This window comes from Coccidioides immitis (genome assembly GCF_000149335.2).
Source record: "Coccidioides immitis RS genomic scaffold supercont3.2, whole genome shotgun sequence".
NCBI classification, from domain to species: domain Eukaryota; kingdom Fungi; phylum Ascomycota; class Eurotiomycetes; order Onygenales; family Onygenaceae; genus Coccidioides; species Coccidioides immitis.
This window is the reverse complement of record NW_004504309.1, coordinates 3,567,172-3,592,604: the sequence shown is the minus strand read 5'-3', so window position 1 is coordinate 3,592,604 and position 25,433 is coordinate 3,567,172. Positions and strand designations below refer to the sequence as shown.

The window sequence follows — 25,433 nt, the reverse complement described above, 5'->3', positions numbered from 1 at the left end:
ATAAGTTCCCAGGGCCTCGCAAGTGGTCATCTAGGCCGAAGTCACGATTCTATAATTAATTACGATCCTATTATCCTCAAATATAGCTCTTTTATGACCCCTTTTCCACATTCTCGACATGCCGTTCAGATCCCGGTGGTCCATTCCTATACCAAACACATCCCTACCAAGCCTCATCTTCAAGTCACCACAACATCCACATTCAGATACCAGAAAATGCTACGTTGACACCACCCGTCCCGATACCCATTTCTTCACCGTCCATGGCTATTTTCTCTGGTGCAAGCGACTCGCCGCTGGCCTGCGGAAATCCGGCCTCAAGTCCGGCGATCGCGTGCTGCTGTTTTCCGCAAACACCTTCATGTATCCCGTGGCCTTCATGGGCATTGTGATGGCAGGTTGCGTGTTTACGGGGGCAAATCCAACATACACACCACGAGAACTGGCATACCAATTGAGTGACAGTGGCGCAACGTATCTTCTATGCGCAGAGTCCGCCCTGGATACCGGCATTGCCGCCGCGGAACAGAGTGGATTGGCGCGAGACCGGATATTCGTATTTAATGATCTGGTCTATGAAGGCACCGGGGAGGGAACTAAAGGTTGTCGGTATTGGGGAGAGCTGTTCGCTTCCACGAAGGAAGGAGAACGTTTCAGCTGGGAAGAACTGTCCACCCCCGAGGCAGCGGATCGGACTCTGGCACTGAATTACTCCAGCGGAACAACCGGTGTTCCCAAGGGTGTCCAGATCACCCACAAGAATTATGTCGCCAACACCCTCCAGTTCACAAACAGTACTTACCTTGATAAAGACCATGCAGAGAAACTCAAGAGGACAAGATGGATGTGTTTCTTGCCAATGTATCACGCGATGGCCCAGAATATCTTCATTGCTGCTGCCTTGATCCTGGGTGTCCCCGTCTATCTGATGCCACGGTTCGATTTCATCCAAATGCTTGAAAATACTCAGAAATTCCGCATCAGCAATTTGATATTGGTTCCACCAATAGCGGTAGCGTTGGCAAAGCACCCGGCGGTGAAAAATTATGACCTGAGCAGTTTGGAGCAGATCGGCTGCGGTGCGGCCCCACTGGGGAGGGAAATCAGCGAGGAACTGGAGGGATTGTTTCCAAAAGGAAAATTATTTGTTAGACAAGGCTGGGGAATGACCGAGTATGATTCCCCTTCGTAAACGAAAATTATCCCTGCCAAAACAAAGGACTATGCAAAACTGACCCGCAACACCTATAGGACAACTTGCTCGATTTTGGGATGGGATCCAAACCAGAAGGGAACAAGTGCCTCTGTTGGCGAGTTAAATCCCAATTGTGAGGCCAAGATCATGGCAGAAGACGGAGTGACGGAACTCGGACGTAATCAACAGGGAGAAATTTGGGTTCGAGGGCCGAATATCATGAAGGGCTATTGGAATAAACCAGAAGCAACAAAAGAGACCTTGACTGAGGACAGGTGGCTGAAAACGGGTGATATCGGATATGTGGATGATGCAGGAAAGTTCTACATCCTGGATAGAAAGAAGGTAAACATTCAATATGGCAAACGAACACTCCACGATTACCGGCAATAGGCTAACCGAACTCCATCAGGAGCTTATCAAAGTGAAAGGAAACCAGGTAGCACCGGCGGAACTAGAAGCCATTCTGTTAGACCACTCCGCAGTAGCGGATGCGGCAGTCATTGGAGTTACCAAGTGAGCAAAACAATTTCCCCCCCTTTTTCTCTCCCGCAGCAGGCGAACTGATGCGAGTCACTGGTGCAAAAGGGACAACGAGGAATACCCTCGGGCGTACATCATTCTCAAACCGGGAAGCCCAACGACCGTCGAAACAGCGCAAAATATCGTCGATTATATGAAAGATAAGGTTGCACCAGTCAAGAGAATCACCGGGGGCATAGTTTTTGTCGACACCATCCCAAAGAATCCTTCTGGCAAAATTTTAAGGAGAGAGCTTCGAGATAGAGCAAGGAGCGAAATCAAAGCAGGGCTCGCTTCCTCTAAACTATAAGGATTAGCCAATAGTTTTGTTTTCTTTAGCTTAGATATCCCTGCTCGATGCCGATTACAAACGCCATTGCGGAATGCATGTATCAATTATGCCTTCCAACCAAGCCGCAAACGGGTACATTTGTGATCATGCCTCCCGTCAAAGGCCCTTGGGCTTTACTTCCCCACAAGTCGTCTTCAGAGAAGGATTCTCCTGCATTAATCAACCTGGATCGAAGATTCTGTGGTATGTTATCTGAAAGTCAAACTGCGTGCAGCCGACTGCCCATTGAACTGGCTATGTAGGATCTTGAATCCCAACATTGTCGCAACAGAATCTGGAGTTCAACATTGGCAAGGTTACGTCCTGCCTAGTTTGCGGCACAATTCCTCTCTCCACCTGTAAGAAGCGGCACACAGTCCATATCCACGTCTTGTATCTTGAAGAATGTAGAGTCGTGGGTGGCTGCCCTTGCAAAGACTGTCTCAAAAGCACCAAATTCTATTTGCTGTAATAATGGTTTCATCCACTAGCATTGTAGAATCGTGAAGCCTTAGACCCGGTTTGTTGTTGTATCCGATCCAGCAACCACCAACCACTGCACTGCAGCCGTCCCAGCGAGGAAGCACTCCAGTGACGGTTTACAGCCTTGACGGCGAACAGCCTCCTTATCTTTCAGGGATAGGCTGTAATGTTGAACCGTCAGCAGAATAGTTGTCTCCCGGCCACGTCATGTGCGGAACAGCGCCCCTCGACTGAGGTCGCCTGAGATTCCAGGATGGCGATTTCAACTGCATTTTGGAATACGACATTTCCGCTTTGTTCCCCTTCCAGACGACCACGGCGCTGAAGCCTCATGTTTTTCCAACTTTGCTTGCCAGTTGGAGGTGAGGGCAAAAAAGCCCGTCGTTGCTCCGATGCTGTCTCTGTTCCGTTCGCCGGCTGGGAGATGTGGCGCATGAGGCATGACTGTGGCGTTTCAGTGGCTAGTGCCCTCAACCATAATTAATCCGTAAAGAACGCCGAATAATTACGGAAACCTGCGTACGGAGCAATACCAGCTGAAACCCCACACCCACCGACGCCCTCTCTCACACATCCATCCATGGACCATCTCTCGACGTGATCACTCGAGCTGAGGAGATACCTTCGCATGGGAAAACCAACCCAGATCCTTGCTTGCGTTTCTTGTCTCACCGCTTGTCCGGCAAGTCTGTGGATGATCTACTCCCATGGTCACTTGTTTTTCTCTTTGCCCTGTGGCGGCTTCAAAAACCACCGAAGGCAGATCAAAACGTGGGCAAAAACAATTCGAGCTACGGAGTACAGAGTGCTTCTTTGCTGGATACCCCTCACTGCACCGGTGGTGTAATTCAAAAGAACAACCCTACGGGATCCAACCTTGCCGTAAGCATCCGAACTGCTTACCTTGGTCACAGTGACTATGTACCTCTCATCCATCAAGACGGTGTCGCATTCTTCAGAGCCGAGAGGCTAAAAACGCGCTCAGCAAACCATGTTCATGGTGTGGAGAGCATCAGATCGGCCTGAGCTGAACCCAGGGCTCGCGCATCTTCGCAGGATAACGTGATTGGTCTAGATTAGGGCCAAGAGTACGCCGAGCTTTACTTGATGCCTCCACCAAGTTGCTTGTTCTCTTGTTCCATCCACAGTAACGGGCCGAGATTGTTGGTGAAAAACAGATCATGACCTGGCTGGCTACGCAAAACTTTGATACTGCGAGCTATTCTCCCACGTAACTATATAGCTATGGATCGCCCCTTTGCTCGAGGCCGTTCCAATGAAGAGCGGAGAATAATACGTTTTTCTCCATCCTTTATAGTCTTTCATTCAGAGCACCTCTGTCGTTCACTTCCGCAATCCCTTCTCAATCAAGAAAACCTCAACGAAACTCCAAAGCTAATCAGGAATTCTTGTGTTTCTCTGTGCCCTCAGTGTGATAAATGGCCCCAACATACCAGCTGTCCGAGCCTTCATCGGGCATTTTTCAATTCTCGATCAAGACACCACTTTACATAGCTGTTCCCCTGGTTGTCATATTGACATTCCTGGGCGTTCGAAAATACAGAAATGCCTCTTCGCGCTACGCTCCGTGCGAAATAGGGACCCAAAAGACGCCAATACCCTCCCGTGACAAGCATGCTTCAGTGGTCGAAGATACTAAGTGTCTACTGGGACCAAATCTAGCCAGTCATTCTATCTCAGTGTCCGGCCCTTGTGGGATGAAATCGCCGACCTTTGAACACTCGAATACGACATCAGAGACCTCTGAGCAAAAGCAACGAGAGGCATTCCCATTGTCGAAAACCCCGATCCACCATGGTGGCAACATGTGCGCCACTTTGCCTCCTGCGAGATTTGCGTCGGCGTCCTTAGCGGAATGCCAGCAAATCCCAAGTGTGACAGAAAGCGGGATTCGGGAATCATCCCATTTTCAAACCCAACAGCGAATCATGCTAGCTCATCCTCACCGGCGGAGTGAAACCGTGCAATTTTTTAATGGAATGGGCCCTGATAAAGGGAGGGTTTGGAAACGAAAGGTCATCGAATACAGCTAAATCGAGCGAAACGAGGGCGAAAAAATTCAAGCGGTGCAGAAAATTTGCCGCTTTCATCTAAAATGGGCTGTACATACATACGTTTCCTTTGGGCGGCAGTCTTCTCGGTTCTTTATGACATGTCCTATCTTGATGATAACCATCCCTTTTACCGATACCCCAACAACAGTTTTTTCAAAACGCCTTCGTTTCATTTTCCAGTAGGACGAGAATTTATTGACAGGTTATTAGTTCTTAACAATTCGGGAGATGGGAGCTGAAGAGCACCCAAAAACATGTTCTTCTGGATTGGGATATCACAACTTCTGTATTTCCTAAGGCGAATATTTGCTCTCTTGATAGACATAGACACGATGATGACCCAAAAAAAAAGAAAAGAAAAGAAAAATTTCAATGCATTTCTCGGAAACGCCTTCAATGATATTTACATTTTGTCTGTAGCTTTAAGTGAAACGCGTCGAAGGCTTTCCAACCTATAGCTCGCAGACCTGACATTCTTGCCAGTTACCCAAAACCGAACATAGAGAGAGATACTGCATCCTTTCGCCACTGCCAATACATAACGTGGCACTGAAAAGAGCCTAGCCGTACATGCTGGTACCAGTAGCAATATCGGGATTCAACTTGTGTGATTTATTCCGTAAAGTAGAGTGTAATGATCATTGTCAATATGTGTGTTCTCCAAATACAGTCCGGCATTGGTCTTGCAGGTTTGATTTCAGCGGGCCACAAAATTAATCATATCGACCGTTCGAAGGGGATATCGAAGATGACTGCCTATTCATTCACGTATCTGTAATCCATATATCGACTGATCTACGCACAGATGTTACGCCGCTGGCCAGGCCACCAACTAAGACTAGAATAGTCATGTGGACCCAGTTTAGATCATCTCGCTGTCCTGGTCCAAAATGATTACTGCTTAGATTCATGGACGCCGTTGAAGCCGAGCTTCGCACGGTGGGTTACATCGATGTGGCCGGGACCATACAGTTCCGTCCTGCGCATTTTGGTCCTTCCTCTTGCCAATCGATCCCCTACGTTTCTCAGTCCTTGTGCTGCTAGGAGCTTTTGGAATCTCCCGTTTTACCCAGACTTTCCTGGGTTAATTGGGATGGCGTAGCGGATAACGTAAAGGGGGCTGCAGTCGGGATATATTGAAGCAACCGTCGACACGTATCCTCACTCAAGCAGCCAGATTTATTCCAAATCATGCAGCAATGTTTTCGAGGGTAAATTTATTAGTGGTGCTTAAAGAATTTCGTGGGGATGCCGGTTCTATAGACAATGCCCAATAGCTTTCCTTTATTCAGAGTAAGAAAGGAAGATCTTTCCGAGCCAGCCGAGAAGCCGGGAGTGTAAGCGATAAGCATCCAGATCCCGTTGACCGGATCGCGTTTCGATGCCACTACGCGCCGGCTCCCGTGGTGACAATTGCCCGAAGTCGATGATGTTTTGGCCCGCTTGACAATCGGATTTTGTCAGTTGACGGTGGCTGCTTTGCGTCATGTGGTAATGTACTTGCCTTTCCCATAGCTGCGGTGGGGAGACTATCACCGAATGTTATCGTCTCCGAAAGGAGAGAAAGAAGAAGAACGGCCCCATATCTGTGCGGGATATGTTCTTTTTCAAAGCCTCGCGGAATTTATAGACCAGCTACATTTGTGAAGTATCATCTCCAGGGGCATACCTCTAGAGATAGTTAATCCACAAAATAGGGTCCTCCCTGAGGGGTTAGAAGCTGGGCCGACTAAGGAACTTGTTCTCCTCGGGAACAGATCCTTGAACGGGCACGCCAATGCAAGCAGGAGACGCTGGCTTTACTGAACAAAGCCCAGTGAACCTTAATGCTACTTGCTAGCCTTCTGCTCTACCTCTACCCTCAATAGATAACTGCCAGAACCGCTAGTTCAGCCGATATCCATGTAAAAATTGCATAATCCTCGGGTTCAATTGAGGCATAGCGAAGTGCGCAGCATATTCCATATGTCTTTCTCCAATCTTCTCTCTCTGCAAGAGAACAGGATGCGTGAAACTACTCCCAGAGAAAACAAGGGCAACATTTGCATGCAGGAGAACACAAAGCTTTGGCAGTCAAGGAATGGATGGTACGACATTCCATTAGCTAGTGGTTCATCAGTGGCGGGTGTGTTTGCTGGAGAATCAGGGCGTTTTTTAAGTTAGTTAAACTCAATGACGCACCATGCAAACAAGACAAACGGCACGTTTGTCAGAGACACGACGCCCGGCTGATGGACTTGTGGAGGACTCTACATTCTACATTCCCGACGATTGCGCTCCCTTCAAAATGACCAAGACTTCATCGGAGGCCTATTTTTCTTCGTACGAGACCATTAACCTGGCGCATCTCTTATCCCGTCTCCAGGCGCATCTTCTATCCCCGTCCGCCGACCTCAGACTCCTCCGCCAATCGAAGTACCATAGAGCCAGAGTCGCAGCGGTGAGTTGTCTGCGCTGGAATTACTGGCTTAACGACAGTTTTGAGCTTGAGGTTAACTTTTCCCAGAACGTAGAATACGGCCGCACCTTACTTGCCCAGCTCGAAAGCTCCCTGCCAAACACAAAGTCACCCGCCCGCAGGCATGCGCTACAAACAGAGCTTGCCGAACAGCGACAGCTACTCGGGGCACTAAGACAGCGAATAGACGAGCTGGCAATAGAAGCAGATATGTTAGCTGATGAGGACGCTTCTTCGTCTGAAGACGAAGAAATTTTGCCAACACCGGACGAAAGCACCCCTGAGCGTGCACCATCTCAGGACGGAGCTGTCGTCGAGGGCACGCTACCAATGGAGCATGGAAAGGAAGTAGAACAGGAACAAAACACCATCGAAACCACATTACAAACCAAGGGCAAAACTGCTGCGGAACAACCCCCCCAAACCTCGTCCATCTCCAGCGAACTGCAGGCGACTGGCTCTCTCCGCAGCCGACACCACCAAGCATCTTCAACTCAACTATCCCACTCAACCGCTATTCCTACAGCTTCTTCACTTTCCGTAAAACCATCCACGATACCGATTCCCCCACCCACCAGCCCAGAAACTCCGCAAACCAAGACCCATGACACCGAAACCACACTCACAAACTCCCGCCTTGAACAAGACACTCTCACCGAATCCCTCCTCTCGCTCGCGTCACAGCTAAAAGCTTCCTCCAAATCCTTCCAAACGCACCTTGAATCGGAGAAATCCGTTCTTTCACGTGCCACCGAGGGCCTAGACCGAAACACGACAGGCTTGGAGGCAGCAGGAAAGAGGATGGGAGCGCTGCGACGGATGACGGAGGGTAGGGGTTGGTGGGGACGGGTTCTGATGTATCTATGGATCTTCGGCCTGTGGATCGTTGCGGTACTGATTGTGTTCGTGGGGCCGAAGTTGAGGTTTTAAGAGGGTGGTGGGCTTGAGTATGGGTACTGGAAGTCTTTGAAACACATGTACTGTTTTGTTGAGAGTAAGGAGACGATGGCTTCGACTAACTTACGACGTGATTAGCAGGATATCCATTCATTTTATTTCCTTGACATTGCGTGTAGATATACCAATGGATGAGGTTGTTCGGCCATGTCTGTGGACAAGTTCAAGGTGGGAAGTATGTGATCCAAGCAATAGATCAGCTGTTCGCTTGATATATGCTACCATTTTGTGCAATGAGTACTTCCATCGACCCGCAAGTAGACATAGCTAAGGAACGTGGCTTTTTGGATTGAAATTTCATTCTCTATAACTTCGCCAGGCATCGATGGTTATTCCTCCCGCTCCACTATCCGACCGACATACGAGACATTTCGACGAGTACATGAGCGCAATAGTTAGAAAAATATGGGGAATTTATAAAAGGAAATAGGAGACATGGAAGTTAGGCACAAGACACAAATACAAGGAGATCCGTAATAAGAAAGACAAGCCTCGTCAAATTCCAAAAGAAAACTTAGGAGTAAAAGGGAGAAAAAATGGGGATAATAGAAAGTAAATGCAAAATATCAGTCCCTGTGAAAAGATTAAATAAACATTAAGCAAGAAGTTCAATGTAACCCAGCATTTCAAGCTAAAGTGGACTTAACGAGGGACTCCGAATGATAATGAAATTTGAGGCGCGTTTGCTGGAATAAGCAAGTGAATATCTGTCTTGGATATCAAAGGGGATCATTTGCGATGTCTGGATGCATGAAAGGGCATATCAGATCGCGGGGCTGTACAAAAAGCCAGTAAATGCAAAGGAAGTGAGGTGTCAGAGGGAGTCAGTGAGAAAAACAAGAGAGGCGCGTAATTGATATCAAATACAAATCATGTGAAAGGCAACGAAACTGGGGTTCTGCATGTCGCATGATAACGAAAACAGGCATCTCTCTATATCAGACCACAGAGTCGAAGGTTTTCTTGGATAATGATATCTACAGACTTGTCAGTCGAGACGATCCAGTTCATGCTGTGTATGAGGGAACGCACCGTTTACTGCAGCCATAACAAATCGAATTTGAGTTGTATCCGTGGCACATGTGAAATGGGTGTAAATTTGCTTCTGTTCGGCTTGATTGAGAGAGACGAAGCGGTTAAGGATATAGTCGCAAGCAGCCGCATAATCAGCGCCTCCTAGGCCAATGTCAGACTATACAATCATTAAGGTATCCAAATTACAATGGCACTGACCTTCATAATCAGGGAAGTAGTTCTTCATGGGACTGACGGGAAGTTTTTCCTTGAATCGGTCGATCTTGTTTAAGAAAAGAATAATCGACGTTTTGGTAAACCACCGAGAATTGCAAATGGAGTCGAAAAGTGTGAGGGCTTCTTGCATCCGGTTCACCGTTTCGTCTTCAAAGAGCAATTGGTCGTATTCAGAGATAGCGACAAGGAAAAGAATCGTCGTCACATTTTCGAAGCAGTGAATCCACTTCTTGCGTTCAGACCGCTGGCCACCGACATCAAACATCCTGTAGGTGAGGTCGCCAATAATGAATGTTGTTTCAGTGATACCGGTTGTCTTAACACGAGATCGCAACACGTCTTGATCGCTGGGCAAGTAATCCGGCTGCATAATACGTCCGATGGAGTCGAAGTAACTGCCGCTGTGGTGAGCTTCGGAGCCTGAGGGTTTGAAGCAAACAAAAATAGAGAAACCTACTATCTTGCCGAGTCATTCAGCTGATACTCTCGCGATCTTCGGAAACATTCTTGTACACCCGCATCTTTCCACAGAGCCTCAATGGCGGCGCCAACCTCAGGAGGTAGGCAGTCTCCTTCAATTTGGGCTGGCTGCACAAAAATCGTCTGAACGTGATATTCGGCGCGCAGATCGTCTAGTGGGAGCTCGAGGCTTTCCATGGCTTCGAGGATAACGCGCATTGACTGGACGGTGTTGCTGAAAATGATTTCCTTGAATGATTCCCTTTCATCTCGAGAATAAGATCCCTCATGGATAAGCTTCATCTGCTTCAGGATGGTCGATTTCCCAGATTCACCAGCACCTATGGATCGTCAGCGATCGAGATGTAGGGTCAAACTCTAAGGGCCCTTACCAAGCAAGAGCATCTTGATTTCGTTCCTCTGCATCATTTTGTCTCGCTTCAATTGATTCTCGATCTCCTCGTTCCGGGCCTTGCCCTCCTTATCCTCAGTGCTCATTCCACACCCCATTTTGGCGATTTATCGTAGGCCGTGCGTCAAAAGTCACTTCTTCTCGTTTGGAGATGCTTTTCGATGAATACAGAAGGACGGGAATATGAGGGGCTAGACACCAGAAGATCAATAAGTACTCCGAACAATGCTTGAGATAAAATGAGAAGCAAAGCCCTTTCAAGCGACATGAGACACTGGGACAATATCGCGGGCGAATATCGTGGGCGAGCGGCATCAAATCAAATAAACCATTACTCTAACGAAATTGTCCGAACATCATAAGCGGGTAATGCATAGACTTACAAACACAGCCTGCACCTCACGAAACGATAAAATAGCACAAGTGTTAGACAGATAGATCAAAAAAGGATAGATGGTGTTGATAGCTTTTGCGGAGCCGTATCAAGGGCGGGCGTGGAGGGCCCTCTCAGGGGAGCAACACGGAAGGATGAGGCTGCAAACAAAACAGCAGCGGAGGGAACAGCGTATGATTGATTGCTGGTTCTCTCGAAAGGCCGCTTGCCCCAACTCTAAGGGGGCGTGACTGGGATGGATTGAAGGACTGATGTCGAAAAGATGAGGAGATGGAGTGGATGGGAATACATAGTAGGGGAGAAGCGAGATTGGCGCTTCTCTGGCGGTATTGTCATATTACAGACACTTCTGGTACGGCAGCGCAGCACCACCACCCCGCCAACCAGCCAATGAGCGGCCGGATCCGTTTGTTTTCTTGGGTCTTGGCCGTTCAGTGCTGCGTATCACTCGCTGATGACTGTTATTTTCGTTCCCACTCCCAAATTACCACAACACTAAAACTGGGGTCCCGTCTTTATCACAGGGAGCATGTTCTGCATGGTAAGGTGGGCCAATCACATCCGCATGCTGGTTTCAGGATCGCAGGAGGAAAAAAGGGGTCGGGGATCCAACGCGGTACCATTCAGGTTTCCACTTGTATCGATTTCTCCAACCAGACCCAGGCGCTTCGCCGAGCCAAGGCACCTATCGGTTCTTTGATTTGCTCCCCACCTTTGAGTCGAGGAAAGGTTCCCTCATCGAATTACTAATCCGCGCGCAGAACGTTGTAACTTACAGCGGCGGGTGAAATACGCCGTATGGATACGACGCATCATGGGAAGCTCCCTGCACAGGAGGACGGAAGCGGACTTCCCTGCGCTCTCGAAGACCGGCGACTTTTCTCCCAGACTCCCTGCTCGGCGAGATGGAGAATCGGGGGTTCATTACGGAGTATTTCCTGTCTCCCGTGCATCTCTGTGAGCTCAGAGATCGGTTGCAAACAGGTGGCCCTTCCGACTCCTTTGCGCGCCACCTGGAAATTAATCGAGCAAGGCCTGGGAGATAGGCTTTTTCCACACAACTCCCCAGCGGGAACTTCGAACATTCTTTCTTCCCTGCCCTCCTGGGTTCGCAATTCTCAGCGGCTGCAGTTTCTTTGCATTGTCAATCGTTGAAAAAGAAGGTGCACGAAACGTATGGGTGTCCCTTGGTCAAGGATATATTATTACAGTACGGAGTACGGAGTACGTACACACATACATAGCCAGGGAAGAACAACTCCAGGCTGAGGGCAAAACTCCCCAAAAGTCGCTCGAATTTGAAAGCCGTTCTGCCCGATCTGTAGGTATGTACTCCGTATAGTACATACAATTCGTTTGCCTGCATTGCAGAGCCTTGGTTGTAGTCCTCTTTCTTTTCATTATTGCCCCATTTTCTGGAAACGTCGGTTCGCATTTTCAAACCCTCCATCCCAGCTTCATACAGCGTCTTCTTTGCCACATACTGTGTACGATGACAGCTGCGGATCATCGACAAATTGAGATTAGTGTCATGTAGTCCATCACACCCTCCTTTCACTGGTGAATCTGCTCTGCACGCACACCAAACTGCTTCGATGCAGTTCTCGAAGGATTCCACAGCGTAATATTCTGACTGGCGTACATACTCATGGGCCTTCGGGTCGGGATTACGATTCAACATGACCCCCTTTCATTGCGGTCCCATCATGGAGGGTACCGACACATATGAGACCCCGTCCAGTTGGCGAGAAGACTTCAACAGTCAACGGCAAAATCACGTCGATCCCTATTCTACTCAATGAGCAGCAATTCGCACACATACACACACACACACACACACACATATCTTGAGTCGTTGCAAATCCAAGCACACAGGTTCGGTATGCGGCTGTCTTTGAACACGAAGAGCAAACTCGATGTTTTTGCATTCGACCCCTAAGTTCCAGTGTTGCCAGCGCTGGAACAAGCAACTGTCGGGTGCGACTGGGCGGACAGCAGCGCGAGGCAACACACCACCGCATGCACGGGTATTGCTCGTTACACAACTCTCCATTTTCAGGCCGAAAGGTCGGAAAGGTGTCTGCCACCCAACTAATTGGCATTCCATTAAACAGAATGTAACATGGAATCACTCCAAGATCGATCCTGCCTGCGCCGCTTCTGCGTCAGCGTCCATGACCGGAAGCCGACTTCGATCCCCTTTCGTCATACCATTCTGCAGCGGACGAAGTATGTATGTATGTACATACAGTGCTCCATACGGGGAACCAGGTTTGTGGTAGATGTCTAGAATATTTTTGCTCAATGTTTGTACAGAGAGTATCATGGCCCTAGTTACCTGTTTCAGGTCGCCATGCCGACTTTGCGCAGAAGCAGGCGTTTATCTAGCTATGATGCTGAGTTGCGTTTGCCATCACTGCACTGTGTATGCACTCTACGCGGAGAAGAGAATCCGTGTGTGGTTGTAATTCCCGATCAAGGATCAATGGATAGGGACCACGTGTGGTAAGGCAGCTGTGCAATGTTGGGTAAGAGTTTCAGGAATCTCAGTACAAGAGAGGAGCAAGCTGCAATGTTGCTATATTTCCTAGCGACGTAGGATATGGCCTTCACTCTCTACATCTGTATATTAGTAGGGAGCAATAACTTGATTTCTTCAAATAGTCCCGCTGGCCCGTGTTGTGGGTGGAAGTCCAGCCCTGATTCCATAAATAGATGGTTGAAAGAGAGTTTCCAGTTGGCCGCTGCTGGATCGACGTCCGTTTTCCGCCCCCTTAACGCCGCCAAAGACCTCGCCTTTTGGTTGCTTCCGTAACCGAACCCTAAACCGGCCTGCTGACATCAATCCCGACCATGCGCGGGAAACAATGACCTTTTCGATTGAAGTACCATATCTTTCCACTTCTTCTTATCTGGTTCAACAGCCTCGACGAGAAGGCATCGTTGAAGAATTATTATTCAAGCGCGTTTCAATTTGAATATATTTTTTTCCGTCAGTTACTTACGTTCATTTTTAACCTGGATAGAGGAGTCTTCGCTGCCAGTTGCGCTGGCCGGGCGCCGCCATGTTGACTGTGGAAAAACAATGGATTAATGTACAGCAAAAGACGTTTACAAAATGGTTAGCTGAAGGATTTCGACCGCAATCTTCCGAGAGTCGTTGGTTACTTGCTAACATTTCTTTTTGTTGGTTGATAGGCTCAATAATAAGTTGAAAGTTCGCGACATCGCCATCGATGACCTTGTCACGGACCTTTCCGATGGAGTAAGTCCCGCGATTTTGAAAACAATTTGTCTCCGGGCCTTTTCTCTATTTTTCTTTTCTTTTCTCTCTTTTTTCTTTTCTTTTAATACACGCCCTATTTCAAGGTTTTTGCTAACTGGTGTTTCTAAATTTCTTAGGTTATACTCATCCATATTCTTGAGATCCTTGGTAGCGAATCCCTGGGCCGTTATGCTTCCAGACCCAAACTCCGAGTCCAGAAATTTGAAAATGTCAACAAATGCCTTGACTACATAAAAGGGAGGGGGATCCAAATGACGAACATTGGTGCAGAGGATATTGTAGATGGGAATAGGAAAATTATACTGGGGCTAATATGGACCCTCATTTTGCGATTCACTATTAGTGACATCAGCGAAGAGGGCATGACCGCCAAGGAAGGATTGCTGCTATGGTGCCAAAGGAAGACTGCTTGCTACCCAGATGTAGAAGTGAGGGATTTCTCGGCCAGCTGGAACGATGGACTGGCGTTTTGTGCCTTGTTGGATATTCATCGACCCGACCTCATCGATTTTGACGCTTTGGACAAAAATGACCACAAGGGTAATATGAAGCTTGCATTTGATATTGCAACGAAAGAAATCGGCATCCCTGATCTGCTTGACGTGGAGGATGTGTGTGATGTTGCTAAGCCGGATGAACGGTCCCTTATGACCTATATCGCGTACTGGTTCCATGCCTTTTCACAGCTCGAGAGAGTGGAGAACGCTGGACGCCGTGTTGAAAAGTTCCTCGTCAATATGCAAGGGGCTTGGGAAATGCAAAATTCTTTCGAGCGCCGGATGAGAGAGCTGCTTCGCAGCATTGCAAATCAGCGACTTCGGTGGCGTGAATCTTCTTTTGCGGGTACATATGCTGATGCAAAAGAACAAGCACACGAGTTCGCTGCGTATAAAAAGAATGAAAAACGCAAATGGGTAGCGGAGAAATCCGATCTTGCGGCCTTGCTTGGAAATATCAAAACTAAACTCAGCACATATCGGCTAAAGCCATATGAACCTCCTCCGGAATTACGACTTGAAGTATTAGATCAAGAGTGGGCTAATCTAACGCAGGATGAGCGCGAGAGGAGCCAGTTGATCAACGAGACAATCCGTGATATAAAAAACGCACTACGGAAATCTTTTGCTGATAAGGCCAACGACTTTGCCCTTACACTGAACACATTATCCCTGGCAATTTCGGGCCTTGAGGGCGACGTCGAGGACCAACTATCTCATGTGCAGCGCCTTAATGATAATCTTCCGCCCTTGGATGCGTTCCTGGAAACCATTGCTGACCTTGATGAACAATGTGTCGAAGCTAACATTGAGGAGAATGACTTTACTACCTATACGTTCGAGGAACTGTCTTATGAATTTGGCCTTGTCAAGTCAAGCGTATCCAAAAAGCTTGCGTTTTTGGAAAATCAGATGGTGGCACGGAACATGACCAATCTGACACCGATACAACTCGAGGAATTCGAATCTGTGTTTAGACACTTTGATCGTGATTCCTCCAACACACTACACGAAATTGAGTTTTCTGCCGCTCTAGCAAGCTTAGGCTTGGTCTATGATGAGGATGAAATGCACGAAGTGTTTCTCGAAGTCTGTGGCCCTGGACGAGTGGAAAGAACCGCGGGAGTTAGCTTTGAACAGTTCATCCGATTCATGGTTAGCGTAACGGAAGATCAGAACACAGCTGAACAGGTTTTCCAGAGTTTTCGGGAAGTCGCTGACGGCAAGGTACGCTGGCCTCTTCCTTCCGGTAGTTTTGATGTCCCTGCTAACATCTAAGCTTTCAAAGCCGTATGTTACGGAGCTTGATCTCAGACATTCGCTTATTCCCGAGGATCTCATTGACAATTTGCTCCAGACCATGCCCAAACACGAAGGTCCTGATCTCCTCGAAGATAGGGATTTGCCGAAATATGATTATATAACATTCATGGAGCATATGATGAATACAAGCGGGCGAGGCGATGAAGTGGACAGTAGGCAAGGCTTCATAAATGGCACAACCTGAAGGCTCATAGGAGTAGCTATGGCTTGAATATGCTCTTCTTTTTGTGATCTTTTATAATTCCGATACGTCAGCATCGCTAGGGACCATGCAGAAGGCTCATTAATACATATGCTTCCTCTGATAGGGGCCAAGTCTTTCATCAAGCACCCACCCTTAGGTACGTATATACTTGATATGCTTGGATGACTCTGCAGTGTAACCCGTGTCATATATTTAGTTAAGAAACAACACTCTTTTTTTGAAGGAATTCTTGGTTTAGACACTTGTACGGAGTAGACCATGCTTCATCTCAAAGTGCACATTGGTTCGTTGTAAGGGGCAGAAGCAACTTTTGCCTTTCATCCTTATTTTTCTTGGCAATGTCACGGGGACAGGGAAGCCTGCCCATATGTGGCAACTCTTCAATCCCAAGCTTCACTCAAACAATCCTTGACAAGATTACAAAAGTGAGAGCTTTAATAATCCTGCATATTCAAGAGCAGCATACCCCTCAGACTACTAAAAAGCCACACGTTCCCCAAATTCAGAATTGTCGAGTTGCGAAGCTCCCAAACATGGATCGGAGTTTGGATGAGATCATAGCTGAAAGACCGGTATGTCTCGAGTCGACTCGCCATCTAATGGAATAAATCAAACCGAGTAAAGCCACCGAAGCCCACTAACTGACTTATTTTTATGTAGCGATATTCAAATCGTGGACGTACCAGGCAGTCTGCCGGACGTCGCGGCAATTTCTCCCGTGACGAAGCTCGAGTTCACAAGGTATGGTGTATCATTGGCCCTAGAGCGAGAAATTGAAGCGATCAATTCTACAGTAGCTAACTGTCCATTGCCTGATTTAGGTCTTCCTCCTCTTCTTCCTCTCGCTTCATCCAGACGTATCGTGATAGGGCAGCCGTTTGAGCCACAAGGAATCCCCTCGTAAGGGGGAGCTTATGGCGCGAGCTGCCTTTCCTTTTCAGCAAAAGAATATATAATAGCTTCTAATGTACAGATATGATTATGACTATCGGCTAACCTTATCCTTCTTCTTCTGTTTGAACAACAGTCCTTCAGAAATGATCGCGCAGATGTAGAACTGTGAGTCGAATTCTTTGTTTTTCTTTGGACAATTGTGCCAGCGAGTGCTAATCATGGTATGTTTGCATCTGATGTAGTGATTGGGTTCATGATAAGTTCGAAGATGACAGAGACAGTGGGTTTTTGATTTCTCAACCTACAGTGATCGCGACGTTCCTTACGTGTCAAATCCAGCGCGCCCTGCTTCCTTTCGAGGGCCCCGTGCCCGTCGTGATGGCCGTCTTTCGCCGCCTCCTGAGCAGTATGCCCTTCAGTTGCCATATATGTTTGTTTGGACGGGTAGCTAAGAAACTGTTCTAGATCATCTAGCGGAGCGAAACTTCGTGTTAATAACTTACACTACGATATCACCGAGGAGGATTTAAGGGTAAGACACGCTCGTTTGCCTCCTCGAACCCATGTGCTATTACAGACAGGAAGTCTAATAGATCTTCTCATGAAAGGGCTTATTTACTGGCATTGGGCCAATTCTTTCCTTATCTCTTGTTTACGACCGTGCTGGGCGTTCCGAGGGAGTTGCCTTCGTCACTTACAAACGCCTCGTTGACGCGCAAACCGCAATTCGAGAGTTCGATGGCGCCAACGCCAAGGGACAGCCCATCCGTGTAACTCTCCTTCAGACCGGCGAGAGGTCCTCGAGACGTAGTCTGTTTGACGTTGCAGAAAAGCCAAGAGGCAGCTTATTTGATCGAGCGGAAAGGCCCCGCCGAGATTCTCGTAGCTTAAGCCCAGGAAGCGGTAATGAAGCCGCGTCTGGTCGTGGCCGTTATCGACGAAGCGATGTCTCCAAACCCCCTCCAGAGAACATCGACCGGTATGTCCCTGGCCAGCGGAACGGAAGTCGTGGCTGGCGAGGTGGGGAAAATAGGAGCAGAAATGATAGTCGCAGGGGTGTGAACGGATCTGGGAGACCGAAGAAAACGCAGGAACAGCTGGACCAGGAGATGGAAGATTATTGGGGCAAAAATGCCGGCACAGGGGGTGATGCGGGCAATAGTGTTGCTCAGGAAAGCAAAGTAGTAGCTGAAGCAGGCGCGCCGGCCGGGGATGATGATATCGATATGATCCAGTAGGAACTTTTTTTATTTTGAGGGGAAGGGGCATATTGGGATTATCTCCGCTCAAAATTTCACCTGTGTCAGGGATATTGGTTTTGGTTCTGCCTTTTGAATCGTGTCTCATCTTTTAACGGTTAGGTAATTATTTGATGATGGCAGGCTCACAGTCATGTTATATAGGAATGGTGTGCTTGATAGCAGAGTATTCCTTTAAAGCAACCAAAACATCAACTGTTATTGGGATGGGATAGGATAAGAGCTGTTTGTCCTTTCTTTCTATTCCATTTAACTAGATAAAATAGCATCCAAAAAATACGCAATTTCTCAAAACTAAATGGGGAAGAAAGACATTCTTAGTATCCCTCTTATCTCGTACGAAGGTAGGGACAATTATCCCATAACATCAGGTGTGCAAACAAAATATGAGTCTCCCGGTGACACATGCATCTCATAGGTATTCTAAATTGAATACTATGTGTGTATAAAAAAAAGAATAAAACATCCGATCTGCATAACATCATAATGCCAACGCCTCGCTGTATTCCACCAAACATGCACAATTTCTTTTTGCAATAAGATCTGGAAGAGAAAACGGTGCGAAGAAACAGTGTCTACAAAGGCACTACTATCTCCAAAGACCATATGGCTCCCGACAAGCTTTCCATAACTTGATGGTTCCATCTTCACTTCCTGTGCCGTAGATTTTTCCATCGGGCGAGTAGCTCACTGACCAGATTGGACCATGGTGACCTTTTTGGACATCTACATGGGAAATTAGGTTAGCAAATGACAGCAATGGTGTGGGCTAAGGGATGGAAAGCAGAAAAAGAAGAGAAGAGTGTTAGGGCCGTCCATACCAAGTTCCTCATCAGTCTCCAAATCGTATACCCGTGCCCAAGTGTCACCCGATGCGCCGGTTACGAATCTACCTGCTTGGCTATTCACAGCAACGCTGGCAAGTTCGTAATTAAAGTCCACTTTTTTCAGCAGACGGCCAGGAACAGCGCCGTCAAAAAAGTAAGCAGTTTTTCCAGCAGCAATGCTTAGGATACCTGGATCGTTCGGTATCGTTGAGAGAGTATTTAATTCGCAGCTACCGACCAACCCTTCGATGGCATATTCCATACAAGGATTCTGAGAGCGAAGATCCCACCATCTTAGCTTTCGATCGTCGGATGCTGTGGTGATGATATTGTAATCCTGATTCCAGATAATGGATTTGATCGTGCCATCGTGGACGCCGGGACCAATCTCAAAACTCGTTGCACTGGAAGAAAGGTTCGCACTGGAGCCGATACCATTTACGGGGGCGGAACCACCGTTGGCGGATGTCGGGGACGAGTTACTGGCGGACTCACTGCGAGAGAGGTCGAAAATGCGCAGCCTTTTTTCCATACCTCCAGTCGCAAGCACTTGGGGGTTATCTTGAATAGGAAAGGCGACAGCACGAACTATATGTGCATGTTGCAATGTGTATAGGCATACGCCAGTATGGGTATCCCAGACCTTGCTGTAATGCGTTGTAAGCCGGCAATGAATGTTACATTGGAGCTGTAAGAATAAACGTACGCAGAAAAGTCTGCAGCAGCAGTAGCAGCAATATTGGCATCGGCTGAGAGCCGAGCTTGCCATACAGCACCCTTATGCCCTAGGAAAGTGCCAATCCTATTGGGAGAAGTGAGAAGGCGAGAATGAACAGAATGTAAGTGAGGACACTTACCAATCACCAGTTATTCCATCACGGAGCATAGGATTGTTGTCTGTGTAGATTGGTCAGGCTTGTCATGCCATGGAGCTTGAACTGGCAATACCTTTACACGCAGAGATGAGGTAGTACTGGTCATCATCCACAACGGGAGAGAAGCTGATATGGGGAACAGGTCTTGAATGCCCATGGCAAGTCAAAGGGACAACCTTGGGGGAATCTGTAGCAATGAAATGGTTGTTAGATTCTGATAGCAAAAGGTCGTCTCCCACTGGCTGGTTAAAATGCATGCGGCACACTACACCATCGAAGTGGGCTATCCTGTACGGCTAGGATAAGCTTACCAGAGGCCATGTTGCGGAGCGAAAATAATGAGATGAATATAAAAAAAGTAAAAAGAAGAAAAGAAAAGAAACTCAGAAGTAACTGCTTAGATATCAGGAGATAGTGCAGGTTAAGAAGGAAGATGGGCTTCAGTCGTAGGCAGAATTTAAGATATGGGCGTTTAAAGCAGAGTGAGGCCAATGCAGGACTTTTCGGTGGTATATAGTATTTCAATAACTCCCAGCGGATAACTCAGAATAAGAAAAATGGCATCAACGTCATCAAAGCGTTTCCTGTTAGTTATGCAACCCAGAGAGCACCGGTGTCTTTTCTTGAAGCGACGTCAAGAAGATAGGAAAATGTGAAAGCAAAGACGTCGAGCAAAGAAGGGATCAAGAAGAGGAAGAAGAGGAAGAAGAAGAAGAAGGAGAAACAATGGAAGGCTAAATTATACTCGGGACTCCCCTAGTAGTCCGCATCCATGGAGCGAAGAGATGCTGGAAGTCATTTATTAGTGTGTAAGTTTGATGTATTTTTGACTTTTGGTGCCGGCTGGAGGAGGCCAAGGGCAGCCGCACTAGGCCCGGTCGGGCAAGGCGTGCCAGCGTCCGATTTCCGCAGCGCAGCTACATGGACTCCGGGCTGCCACGCCCAGCGACGATCAGACGGAGGGCGGCCGTTGACGGTGTTGTTGCAGCCGCTGCCATGGGATTCTCACGGTGCTCACCGTCACTCTAACTACACGATCATCTCCGCTCCGGCAAAGACCATGGTATCAAATAGACATACGGTGTCCACGGTTAGCTCCCTATCCCCTCTCCCATTGTCACACTCCCTTAGTTGGGCCCGCCAACCATTTCTGTTGCCAGTTAATGCTATGGACGCGCACGAGTCATGGCAGTTCTAGAGCCGATGGATTTGAGGATTTTATACCACGTCAGCCTGAGTCGCACCAGTTAGTTAAAATGCTGTCCTATTCTTTCCCAAACGCCAGGGGATTCGTCTATATGTACTACGAAGTATTCACATAGGTGGTATTTTTGTATGGACATATGATAATATACAACGGCAGCAGCTAGAGTATATGTATTTATTCAACAGAGTTGTGGCTTTGAGAAACCTGGTAGTTGGACTGGCTCAGAATGTTAACAATTGATGGTATGTAGGTAGCTTTCATGGCAATTCACTGAACCCATGCTGCCTCCAAGCTCGACCCCACATGGAAGTGGTTGGTTACTTTGTATACAGAGGCAACCCACTCCGGCTTTGTTACAACATCATCCATCACAAACACCACGTATTACATTATAATCAGCGGCAGCTCTTTTCATACCTCTCGTCTCCAAATATATTCTGAATAGCTTCTAGAACCTGCGCTTACGCTGTGGATCTGTCGAGATCTTGTTGTATGCCTGACTTCAAGATCTCCGCTGCTTTGGAGGGCCACAGCGATGATGTAAGTGCCGGACAACATCCAGGTAACGCGGCCTTGCGAATCTCGAGGATTTCTAACCGCCTTTTTCTCTCCAGGTTCGCGCTGTGGCCTTTCCGGATGCGAAAAAGGCAATTACAGCTTCTAGGGATGCAACTGTTCGCCTATGGAATCTCGTGTCGTCGCCCCCTCCTGCCTTCGACTATACAATCTCCGCTCATGGATCTGCTTTCGTCAATGCCCTAGCGTTCTATCCTCCCACTCAAGGCTATCCCGAAGGCCTTATCTTCTCCGGTGGCCAGGACACCATAATCGAAGCCAGACAGCCGGGTCGACCCGCTGAGGCCGACGCTGAGGCCCTACTTCTTGGACATGCCCACAACATCTGCAGTATTGACGTCTGTCCTGAGGGAGGCTGGGTCGTAAGCGGAAGCTGGGATTCATCTGCGCGCCTCTGGACAATTGGTAAATGGGAATGCGATACTGTTCTAGACGGTCATAGCGGTAGTGTGTGGGCCGTTCTGGCGTATGACAAGAATACCATCGTCACTGGTTCGTAGAAGCCGTTTTCAGACAGAAAGGTCAATGCTTACGGAGATATAGGTTGTGCCGACAAATCTATACGGGTATTTGACCGGGCAGGCCGATTGCGAGAGAGCATACAGGGCTCCGGCGATGTTATTCGTGCTCTCTGCAAACTGCCGAATGGACACGCATCTGGTGCGCAAATAGCCTCTGCAGGAAATGACGGTATTATACGATTGTGGACACTCCACGGCCAGCAGATCGACCAATTATATGGACATGAAAGTTTCATTTACTCGTTGGCAGTTCTTCCGTCCGGTGAATTGGTCAGCTCGGGTGAGGATCGGACAGTGAGGATATGGCAGGGGAGCAAATGTGTTCAGACAATCACACATCCAGCAATCTCCGTATGGAGCGTCGCTGTTTGCCGGGAGACTGGCGATATTATCACGGGTGCAAGTGATAGAATCGCACGTGTGTTCAGTCGGGTTCTAGAACGGCAAGGTGACGATGCTCTTATACAACAGTTCGAAAGCGCTGTCAAGGAATCTTCCATTCCTCAAGAACAAGTTGGGAAAATAAACAAAGAAAAACTTCCCGGCCCGGAGTTCCTGAAGCAGAAGATGGGGACTAAGGAAGGTCAAGTGCAAATGATTAAAGAGGATGACGGAAGCGTCACAGCCCACACCTGGTCCTCTGCAACGCGCGAATGGGTTGCTGTTGGGACTGTAGTCGACTCCGTCGGTAGCAGTGGTAAGAAGGTGGAGTATCAGGGTCAAGACTATGACTACGTCTTCGACGTTGATATAGAAGATGGGAAACCACCACTCAAGCTCCCTTACAACCTATCCCAAAACCCTTACGACGTGGCGACAAAGTTCATACAGAGTCATCAACTGCCGGTGAGCTACCTAGACCAGGTTGCTAACTTTATCATGTCAAACACGCAAGGCGCAACTATTGGAGGGCCGTCCCAGCCCGCCACCCATGCCGGGTATGATTCTCAGCACGCTCCTTCACTTCCTACTTCTCGACCCAAGGTTTTGCCTCAAGCATCATACCTCTCCATAAGAACTGCAAACATGAAAGCGATACAGAAGAAGATTGGCGAGTTAAACGCTCAGTTGGTTTCCGCCGGATCCAAAGATATCTCCCTCAGCCCATCCGACCTGGAGACAGTTTCGGCTTTGTGCAACCAACTGGAACAAACCACGACCTTGAAAGACTCTCCGCTTCTTGAAGCTGCATTGCCTTCAGTTGTCAGGGCGGCCACTCTCTGGCCTGCCGCCAATCGCTTACCGGGGCTAGATCTCTTACGCCTCCTAGCTGCTGCTTCTCCAATGACGGCTACAGAGGCATATAGCGGAGGAAACTTGGTGCAGACTATCATCTCAAGTGGTATTTTTGACTCTCCGCTCAATTCAAATAATGTGATGCTTGCAGTGCGCATGCTGGCGAATCTCTTCGAAACTGAAGCTGGCCAACAACTGGTAACAGACAATTTCGAGGAGATAACATCGCGCCTAAAGTCTGTCCTCTCAGACTCGGCAGCAACTGCAAACCGCAATCTTACAATCGCAGTCACAACCTTGTACATCAATTTGGCGGTTTTTCTAACTTCCAATGGACGATCCACCACTGCCGACTCCGCCGAGCGAAGCCTTGTTCTCTTGGACCAGTTGACCAAGATAATTTCGAAGGAGAAGGACTCCGAAGCGGTTTATCGGGGCCTGGTGGCGCTTGGAACGCTTGTTATTGCACTGGGAGAGGAAGTAAAGGCCGCAGCAAAGGAGGTGTATGACCTTAACAAAACCTTGGCTGCGGTCATGAACACGGCTGCTGGAAGGGAACCGAGGGTAAAGGGGGTGATCAGTGAGATTAAGGATGCCATTTGAAAACACTGCTAAATCATGCTTCTGCTATTCTTCTATACTTTGGAAGTTTAGGCTATAGTGCTTCGACTAGACGTGACGGACATTGAATAGCTTGATGACTAGCAGTAATTAAATGACGTTTAACGACCAGTGACCAGCTTTTTATCCTCTGCTGTATTGAATCCATGTCCAAGCGTCTCATAGTTTCTCACTTCCCTCTACATCAATCTCCATGACTTGATCGATTCCTGGGTAGTCAGGTACATCTAACCCATATTTCTCCGCAGTCGCTTTCGTTAGAAACCGTCCCCCGATGAAATGCCTCCCTCTAAAGAACTTCACGCAGGGTTTCGGAGCCGTCAAGCTAACAAGCACTTCTGGCATAAACCGAGCCCCAGGTCCATCCTTTGGAGGACCAGTTTCAATGTCCCATGAACTGGGCGCGTCAACGGACACGACAGGTACTTTGGCGGATTCTATCTGGGAGATTATAGCGGGATACGGCTCACGCAGAGGACCGCCGAAGGAGAAACCAAAGATGGCGTCGACTATCAAGGTGGTGGTAGAAAGAGCGCCGGCAAAGTCATCAGTGAATGGGACTGAAAGGTTGTGGAGTTGGACCTTGAGGCGCTGTTTTTATTTGGTGCCAATTTGTTGAGTGACTCGCTTCCTAGGGGGAAGGGGATGCGGAGATGACAAGACTTACTTCATACAGCTCATTTTTGGCATGTTTGGGGTAATATATTGTTGGATTGTAACCGTAGTGAGCTAGATGACGGGCACAGACGAGTCCGTCTCCGCCTATAGAGGGGTGGGAATCCGCTTCGTTAGCATTCCGTCCAAGCGCCCGGGCGGGAAACTGGGGCGGTCAACGCACCGTTATTGCCGGGGCCGCAAACAATGAGCACATTTTTGCCTTTGCACGGTGGGTGAACTTTATACACTGCAATATAGCTCAGGTAAGCCAGCCTCTTCGGATGCATTCAGCTTGAGAGAATGAGTGTGATGGGTGAACTACCGGCTTGAGACACAGAAAGCCCAGCCAATTCCATTAATTGATCAATTGAAAAGGCCCCAGAGTCCATCAGATCTTTATCTAACGCTGCTGCATTTTGAGCAGTGATTGTCTGTCCAGGTACAACAAACGCTCATTAGCAGGAGCTGCTTTCGACGGGATATGAGCTCTTCAGTGGGATTGCTCTGTGTGGAATTAAGGAAATTTGGGAGGAAAGACTGACTTTCAGCGCCATTGTAGACATAAACTTGTATCTACGAGCAGAACTAAATAGTGAATTTGTTAATTGGCTTGATCTCCTGAGCGCCCGCTGCATCGAAATGATGGGCGAGGGTGCGGAGCTGTCAATGGTGGAAATACGTCATAGGCCAACCCGATGATTGAACTCGGGAGCGTGTGCGGCAATGAGCCTTTATAGTAAGGACAGGATGGATAATTCTATCTGCTTTAACAAACAAAATATCAACTTCGAAGTAGGGTCCGGCACTTATTTCATCGCATGTTGCTTTTCCCTGCTTCCAGTCAATAAGATACGACGGACGGGGACGCTGACATAACCGGCGCCGGGCGAGGCCTATCGGAATCAAGATTTT

General features: G+C 48.1%; 11 protein-coding genes across 11 annotated transcripts; 7 read left to right on the top strand and 4 right to left on the bottom strand.

Moving 5' to 3' along the window:
* Nucleotides 1-118: 118 nt before the first annotated feature.
* Nucleotides 119-2,027, top strand: CIMG_06821 (4-coumarate-CoA ligase; the record flags this gene model as incomplete). The annotated part of the gene is made up of 4 exons (XM_001242924.2): nt 119-1,188; nt 1,252-1,540; nt 1,608-1,711; nt 1,751-2,027. The coding sequence occupies 4 exons, from the start codon at nt 119-121 to the stop codon at nt 2,025-2,027; spliced, it is 1,740 nt and encodes a 579-aa protein (XP_001242925.2).
* A 1,086-nt stretch (nt 2,028-3,113) lies between these two features.
* On the top strand, nt 3,114-4,973 carry CIMG_06820 (uncharacterized protein). The gene has a single exon (XM_001242923.2). It carries the CDS (start codon nt 3,971-3,973, stop codon nt 4,583-4,585), a length of 615 nt encoding a protein of 204 aa, XP_001242924.1. The 5' UTR covers nt 3,114-3,970; the 3' UTR covers nt 4,586-4,973.
* Nucleotides 4,974-6,891: 1,918 nt separating this feature from the next.
* Nucleotides 6,892-8,171, top strand: CIMG_06819 (uncharacterized protein; the record flags this gene model as incomplete). The annotated part of the gene is made up of 2 exons (XM_001242922.2): nt 6,892-7,046; nt 7,113-8,171. Coding segments are annotated over 2 exons (1,037 nt in total), but the record flags the coding sequence as incomplete, so codon positions are not given.
* A 31-nt stretch (nt 8,172-8,202) lies between these two features.
* CIMG_06818 (guanine nucleotide-binding protein subunit alpha) lies at nt 8,203-10,807 on the bottom strand. Its single transcript, XM_001242921.2, has 6 exons — nt 10,527-10,807; nt 10,124-10,334; nt 9,730-10,072; nt 9,255-9,667; nt 9,054-9,197; nt 8,203-8,998 (listed from the first exon to the last, which is right to left on the bottom strand). Exons 2-6 carry the CDS (start codon nt 10,239-10,241, stop codon nt 8,955-8,957), a joined length of 1,062 nt encoding a protein of 353 aa, XP_001242922.1. The 5' UTR covers nt 10,242-10,334; nt 10,527-10,807; the 3' UTR covers nt 8,203-8,954.
* An 874-nt stretch (nt 10,808-11,681) lies between these two features.
* CIMG_11847 (uncharacterized protein) lies at nt 11,682-13,056 on the bottom strand (the record flags this gene model as incomplete). Its single annotated transcript, XM_001242920.2, has 2 exons — nt 12,364-13,056; nt 11,682-12,323 (listed from the first exon to the last, which is right to left on the bottom strand). The coding sequence occupies exon 2, from the start codon at nt 12,216-12,218 to the stop codon at nt 11,682-11,684; it is 537 nt and encodes a 178-aa protein (XP_001242921.2). The 5' UTR covers nt 12,219-12,323; nt 12,364-13,056.
* Nucleotides 12,660-13,352, top strand: CIMG_06816 (uncharacterized protein; the record flags this gene model as incomplete). Its single annotated transcript, XM_001242919.2, has 4 exons — nt 12,660-12,766; nt 12,926-12,962; nt 13,031-13,065; nt 13,253-13,352. The coding sequence occupies 4 exons, from the start codon at nt 12,660-12,662 to the stop codon at nt 13,350-13,352; spliced, it is 279 nt and encodes a 92-aa protein (XP_001242920.2).
* A 200-nt stretch (nt 13,353-13,552) lies between these two features.
* On the top strand, nt 13,553-16,069 carry CIMG_11846 (alpha-actinin). Its single transcript, XM_012358713.1, has 4 exons — nt 13,553-13,658; nt 13,736-13,802; nt 13,940-15,547; nt 15,609-16,069. The coding sequence occupies exons 1-4, from the start codon at nt 13,603-13,605 to the stop codon at nt 15,825-15,827; spliced, it is 1,950 nt and encodes a 649-aa protein (XP_012214136.1). The 5' UTR covers nt 13,553-13,602; the 3' UTR covers nt 15,828-16,069.
* A 192-nt stretch (nt 16,070-16,261) lies between these two features.
* CIMG_11845 (RNA binding protein) lies at nt 16,262-18,300 on the top strand. The gene is made up of 7 exons (XM_012358712.1): nt 16,262-16,420; nt 16,509-16,589; nt 16,876-16,907; nt 16,985-17,022; nt 17,082-17,148; nt 17,208-17,274; nt 17,351-18,300. The coding sequence occupies exons 1-7, from the start codon at nt 16,382-16,384 to the stop codon at nt 17,978-17,980; spliced, it is 954 nt and encodes a 317-aa protein (XP_012214135.1). The 5' UTR covers nt 16,262-16,381; the 3' UTR covers nt 17,981-18,300.
* On the bottom strand, nt 18,233-20,357 carry CIMG_06814 (WD repeat protein). The gene is made up of 6 exons (XM_001242917.2): nt 20,015-20,357; nt 19,777-19,890; nt 19,686-19,725; nt 19,535-19,630; nt 18,823-19,475; nt 18,233-18,727 (listed from the first exon to the last, which is right to left on the bottom strand). The coding sequence occupies exons 1-6, from the start codon at nt 20,022-20,024 to the stop codon at nt 18,591-18,593; spliced, it is 1,050 nt and encodes a 349-aa protein (XP_001242918.1). The 5' UTR covers nt 20,025-20,357; the 3' UTR covers nt 18,233-18,590.
* A 940-nt stretch (nt 20,358-21,297) lies between these two features.
* Nucleotides 21,298-23,990, top strand: CIMG_06813 (polyubiquitin binding protein). The gene is made up of 3 exons (XM_001242916.2): nt 21,298-21,450; nt 21,525-21,978; nt 22,030-23,990. Exons 1-3 carry the CDS (start codon nt 21,403-21,405, stop codon nt 23,844-23,846), a joined length of 2,319 nt encoding a protein of 772 aa, XP_001242917.1. The 5' UTR covers nt 21,298-21,402; the 3' UTR covers nt 23,847-23,990.
* On the bottom strand, nt 23,842-25,345 carry CIMG_06812 (NAD(P)H-hydrate epimerase). The gene is made up of 5 exons (XM_001242915.2): nt 25,064-25,345; nt 24,844-24,952; nt 24,703-24,768; nt 24,532-24,626; nt 23,842-24,455 (listed from the first exon to the last, which is right to left on the bottom strand). The coding sequence occupies exons 1-5, from the start codon at nt 25,154-25,156 to the stop codon at nt 24,024-24,026; spliced, it is 795 nt and encodes a 264-aa protein (XP_001242916.2). The 5' UTR covers nt 25,157-25,345; the 3' UTR covers nt 23,842-24,023.
* Nucleotides 25,346-25,433: the final 88 nt, after the last annotated feature.

Excerpts from the sequence above, each read along its gene's own strand:
- CIMG_06820 (XM_001242923.2), top strand. The coding sequence starts at position 3,971 with ATGGCCCCAACATACCAGCTGTCCGAGCCTTCATCGGGCATTTTTCAA.
- CIMG_06818 (XM_001242921.2), bottom strand. The coding sequence starts at position 10,241 with ATGGGGTGTGGAATGAGCACTGAGGATAAGGAGGGCAAGGCCCGGAAC. Across the intron at positions 9,668-9,729 it reads CTGAATGACTCGGCAAGATA|TTACTTCGACTCCATCGGAC; the intron begins GTAGGTTTCTCT and ends CCACAGCGGCAG. Across the intron at positions 9,198-9,254 it reads CTACTTCCCTGATTATGAAG|GAGGCGCTGATTATGCGGCT; the intron begins GTCAGTGCCATT and ends ACATTGGCCTAG.
- CIMG_11846 (XM_012358713.1), top strand. The coding sequence starts at position 13,603 with ATGTTGACTGTGGAAAAACAATGGATTAATGTACAGCAAAAGACGTTT. Across the intron at positions 13,659-13,735 it reads CAAAAGACGTTTACAAAATG|GCTCAATAATAAGTTGAAAG; the intron begins GTTAGCTGAAGG and ends GTTGGTTGATAG. Across the intron at positions 13,803-13,939 it reads TCACGGACCTTTCCGATGGA|GTTATACTCATCCATATTCT; the intron begins GTAAGTCCCGCG and ends TAAATTTCTTAG.
- CIMG_11845 (XM_012358712.1), top strand. The coding sequence starts at position 16,382 with ATGGATCGGAGTTTGGATGAGATCATAGCTGAAAGACCG. Across the intron at positions 16,421-16,508 it reads AGATCATAGCTGAAAGACCG|CGATATTCAAATCGTGGACG; the intron begins GTATGTCTCGAG and ends ATTTTTATGTAG. Across the intron at positions 16,908-16,984 it reads GATCGCGCAGATGTAGAACT|TGATTGGGTTCATGATAAGT; the intron begins GTGAGTCGAATT and ends CATCTGATGTAG.
- CIMG_06814 (XM_001242917.2), bottom strand. Across the intron at positions 19,726-19,776 it reads CCTCATCTCTGCGTGTAAAG|ACAACAATCCTATGCTCCGT; the intron begins GTATTGCCAGTT and ends CAATCTACACAG. Across the intron at positions 19,631-19,685 it reads GATGGAATAACTGGTGATTG|GATTGGCACTTTCCTAGGGC; the intron begins GTAAGTGTCCTC and ends TTCTCCCAATAG.
- CIMG_06813 (XM_001242916.2), top strand. The coding sequence starts at position 21,403 with ATGCCTGACTTCAAGATCTCCGCTGCTTTGGAGGGCCACAGCGATGAT. Across the intron at positions 21,451-21,524 it reads TGGAGGGCCACAGCGATGAT|GTTCGCGCTGTGGCCTTTCC; the intron begins GTAAGTGCCGGA and ends TTTTCTCTCCAG. Across the intron at positions 21,979-22,029 it reads CAAGAATACCATCGTCACTG|GTTGTGCCGACAAATCTATA; the intron begins GTTCGTAGAAGC and ends ACGGAGATATAG.
- CIMG_06812 (XM_001242915.2), bottom strand. The coding sequence starts at position 25,156 with ATGCAGCGGGCGCTCAGGAGATCAAGCCAATTAACAAATTCACTATTT. Across the intron at positions 24,953-25,063 it reads TGTCTACAATGGCGCTGAAA|ACAATCACTGCTCAAAATGC; the intron begins GTCAGTCTTTCC and ends GTACCTGGACAG. Across the intron at positions 24,456-24,531 it reads CCAAAAATGAGCTGTATGAA|CGCCTCAAGGTCCAACTCCA; the intron begins GTAAGTCTTGTC and ends AAATAAAAACAG.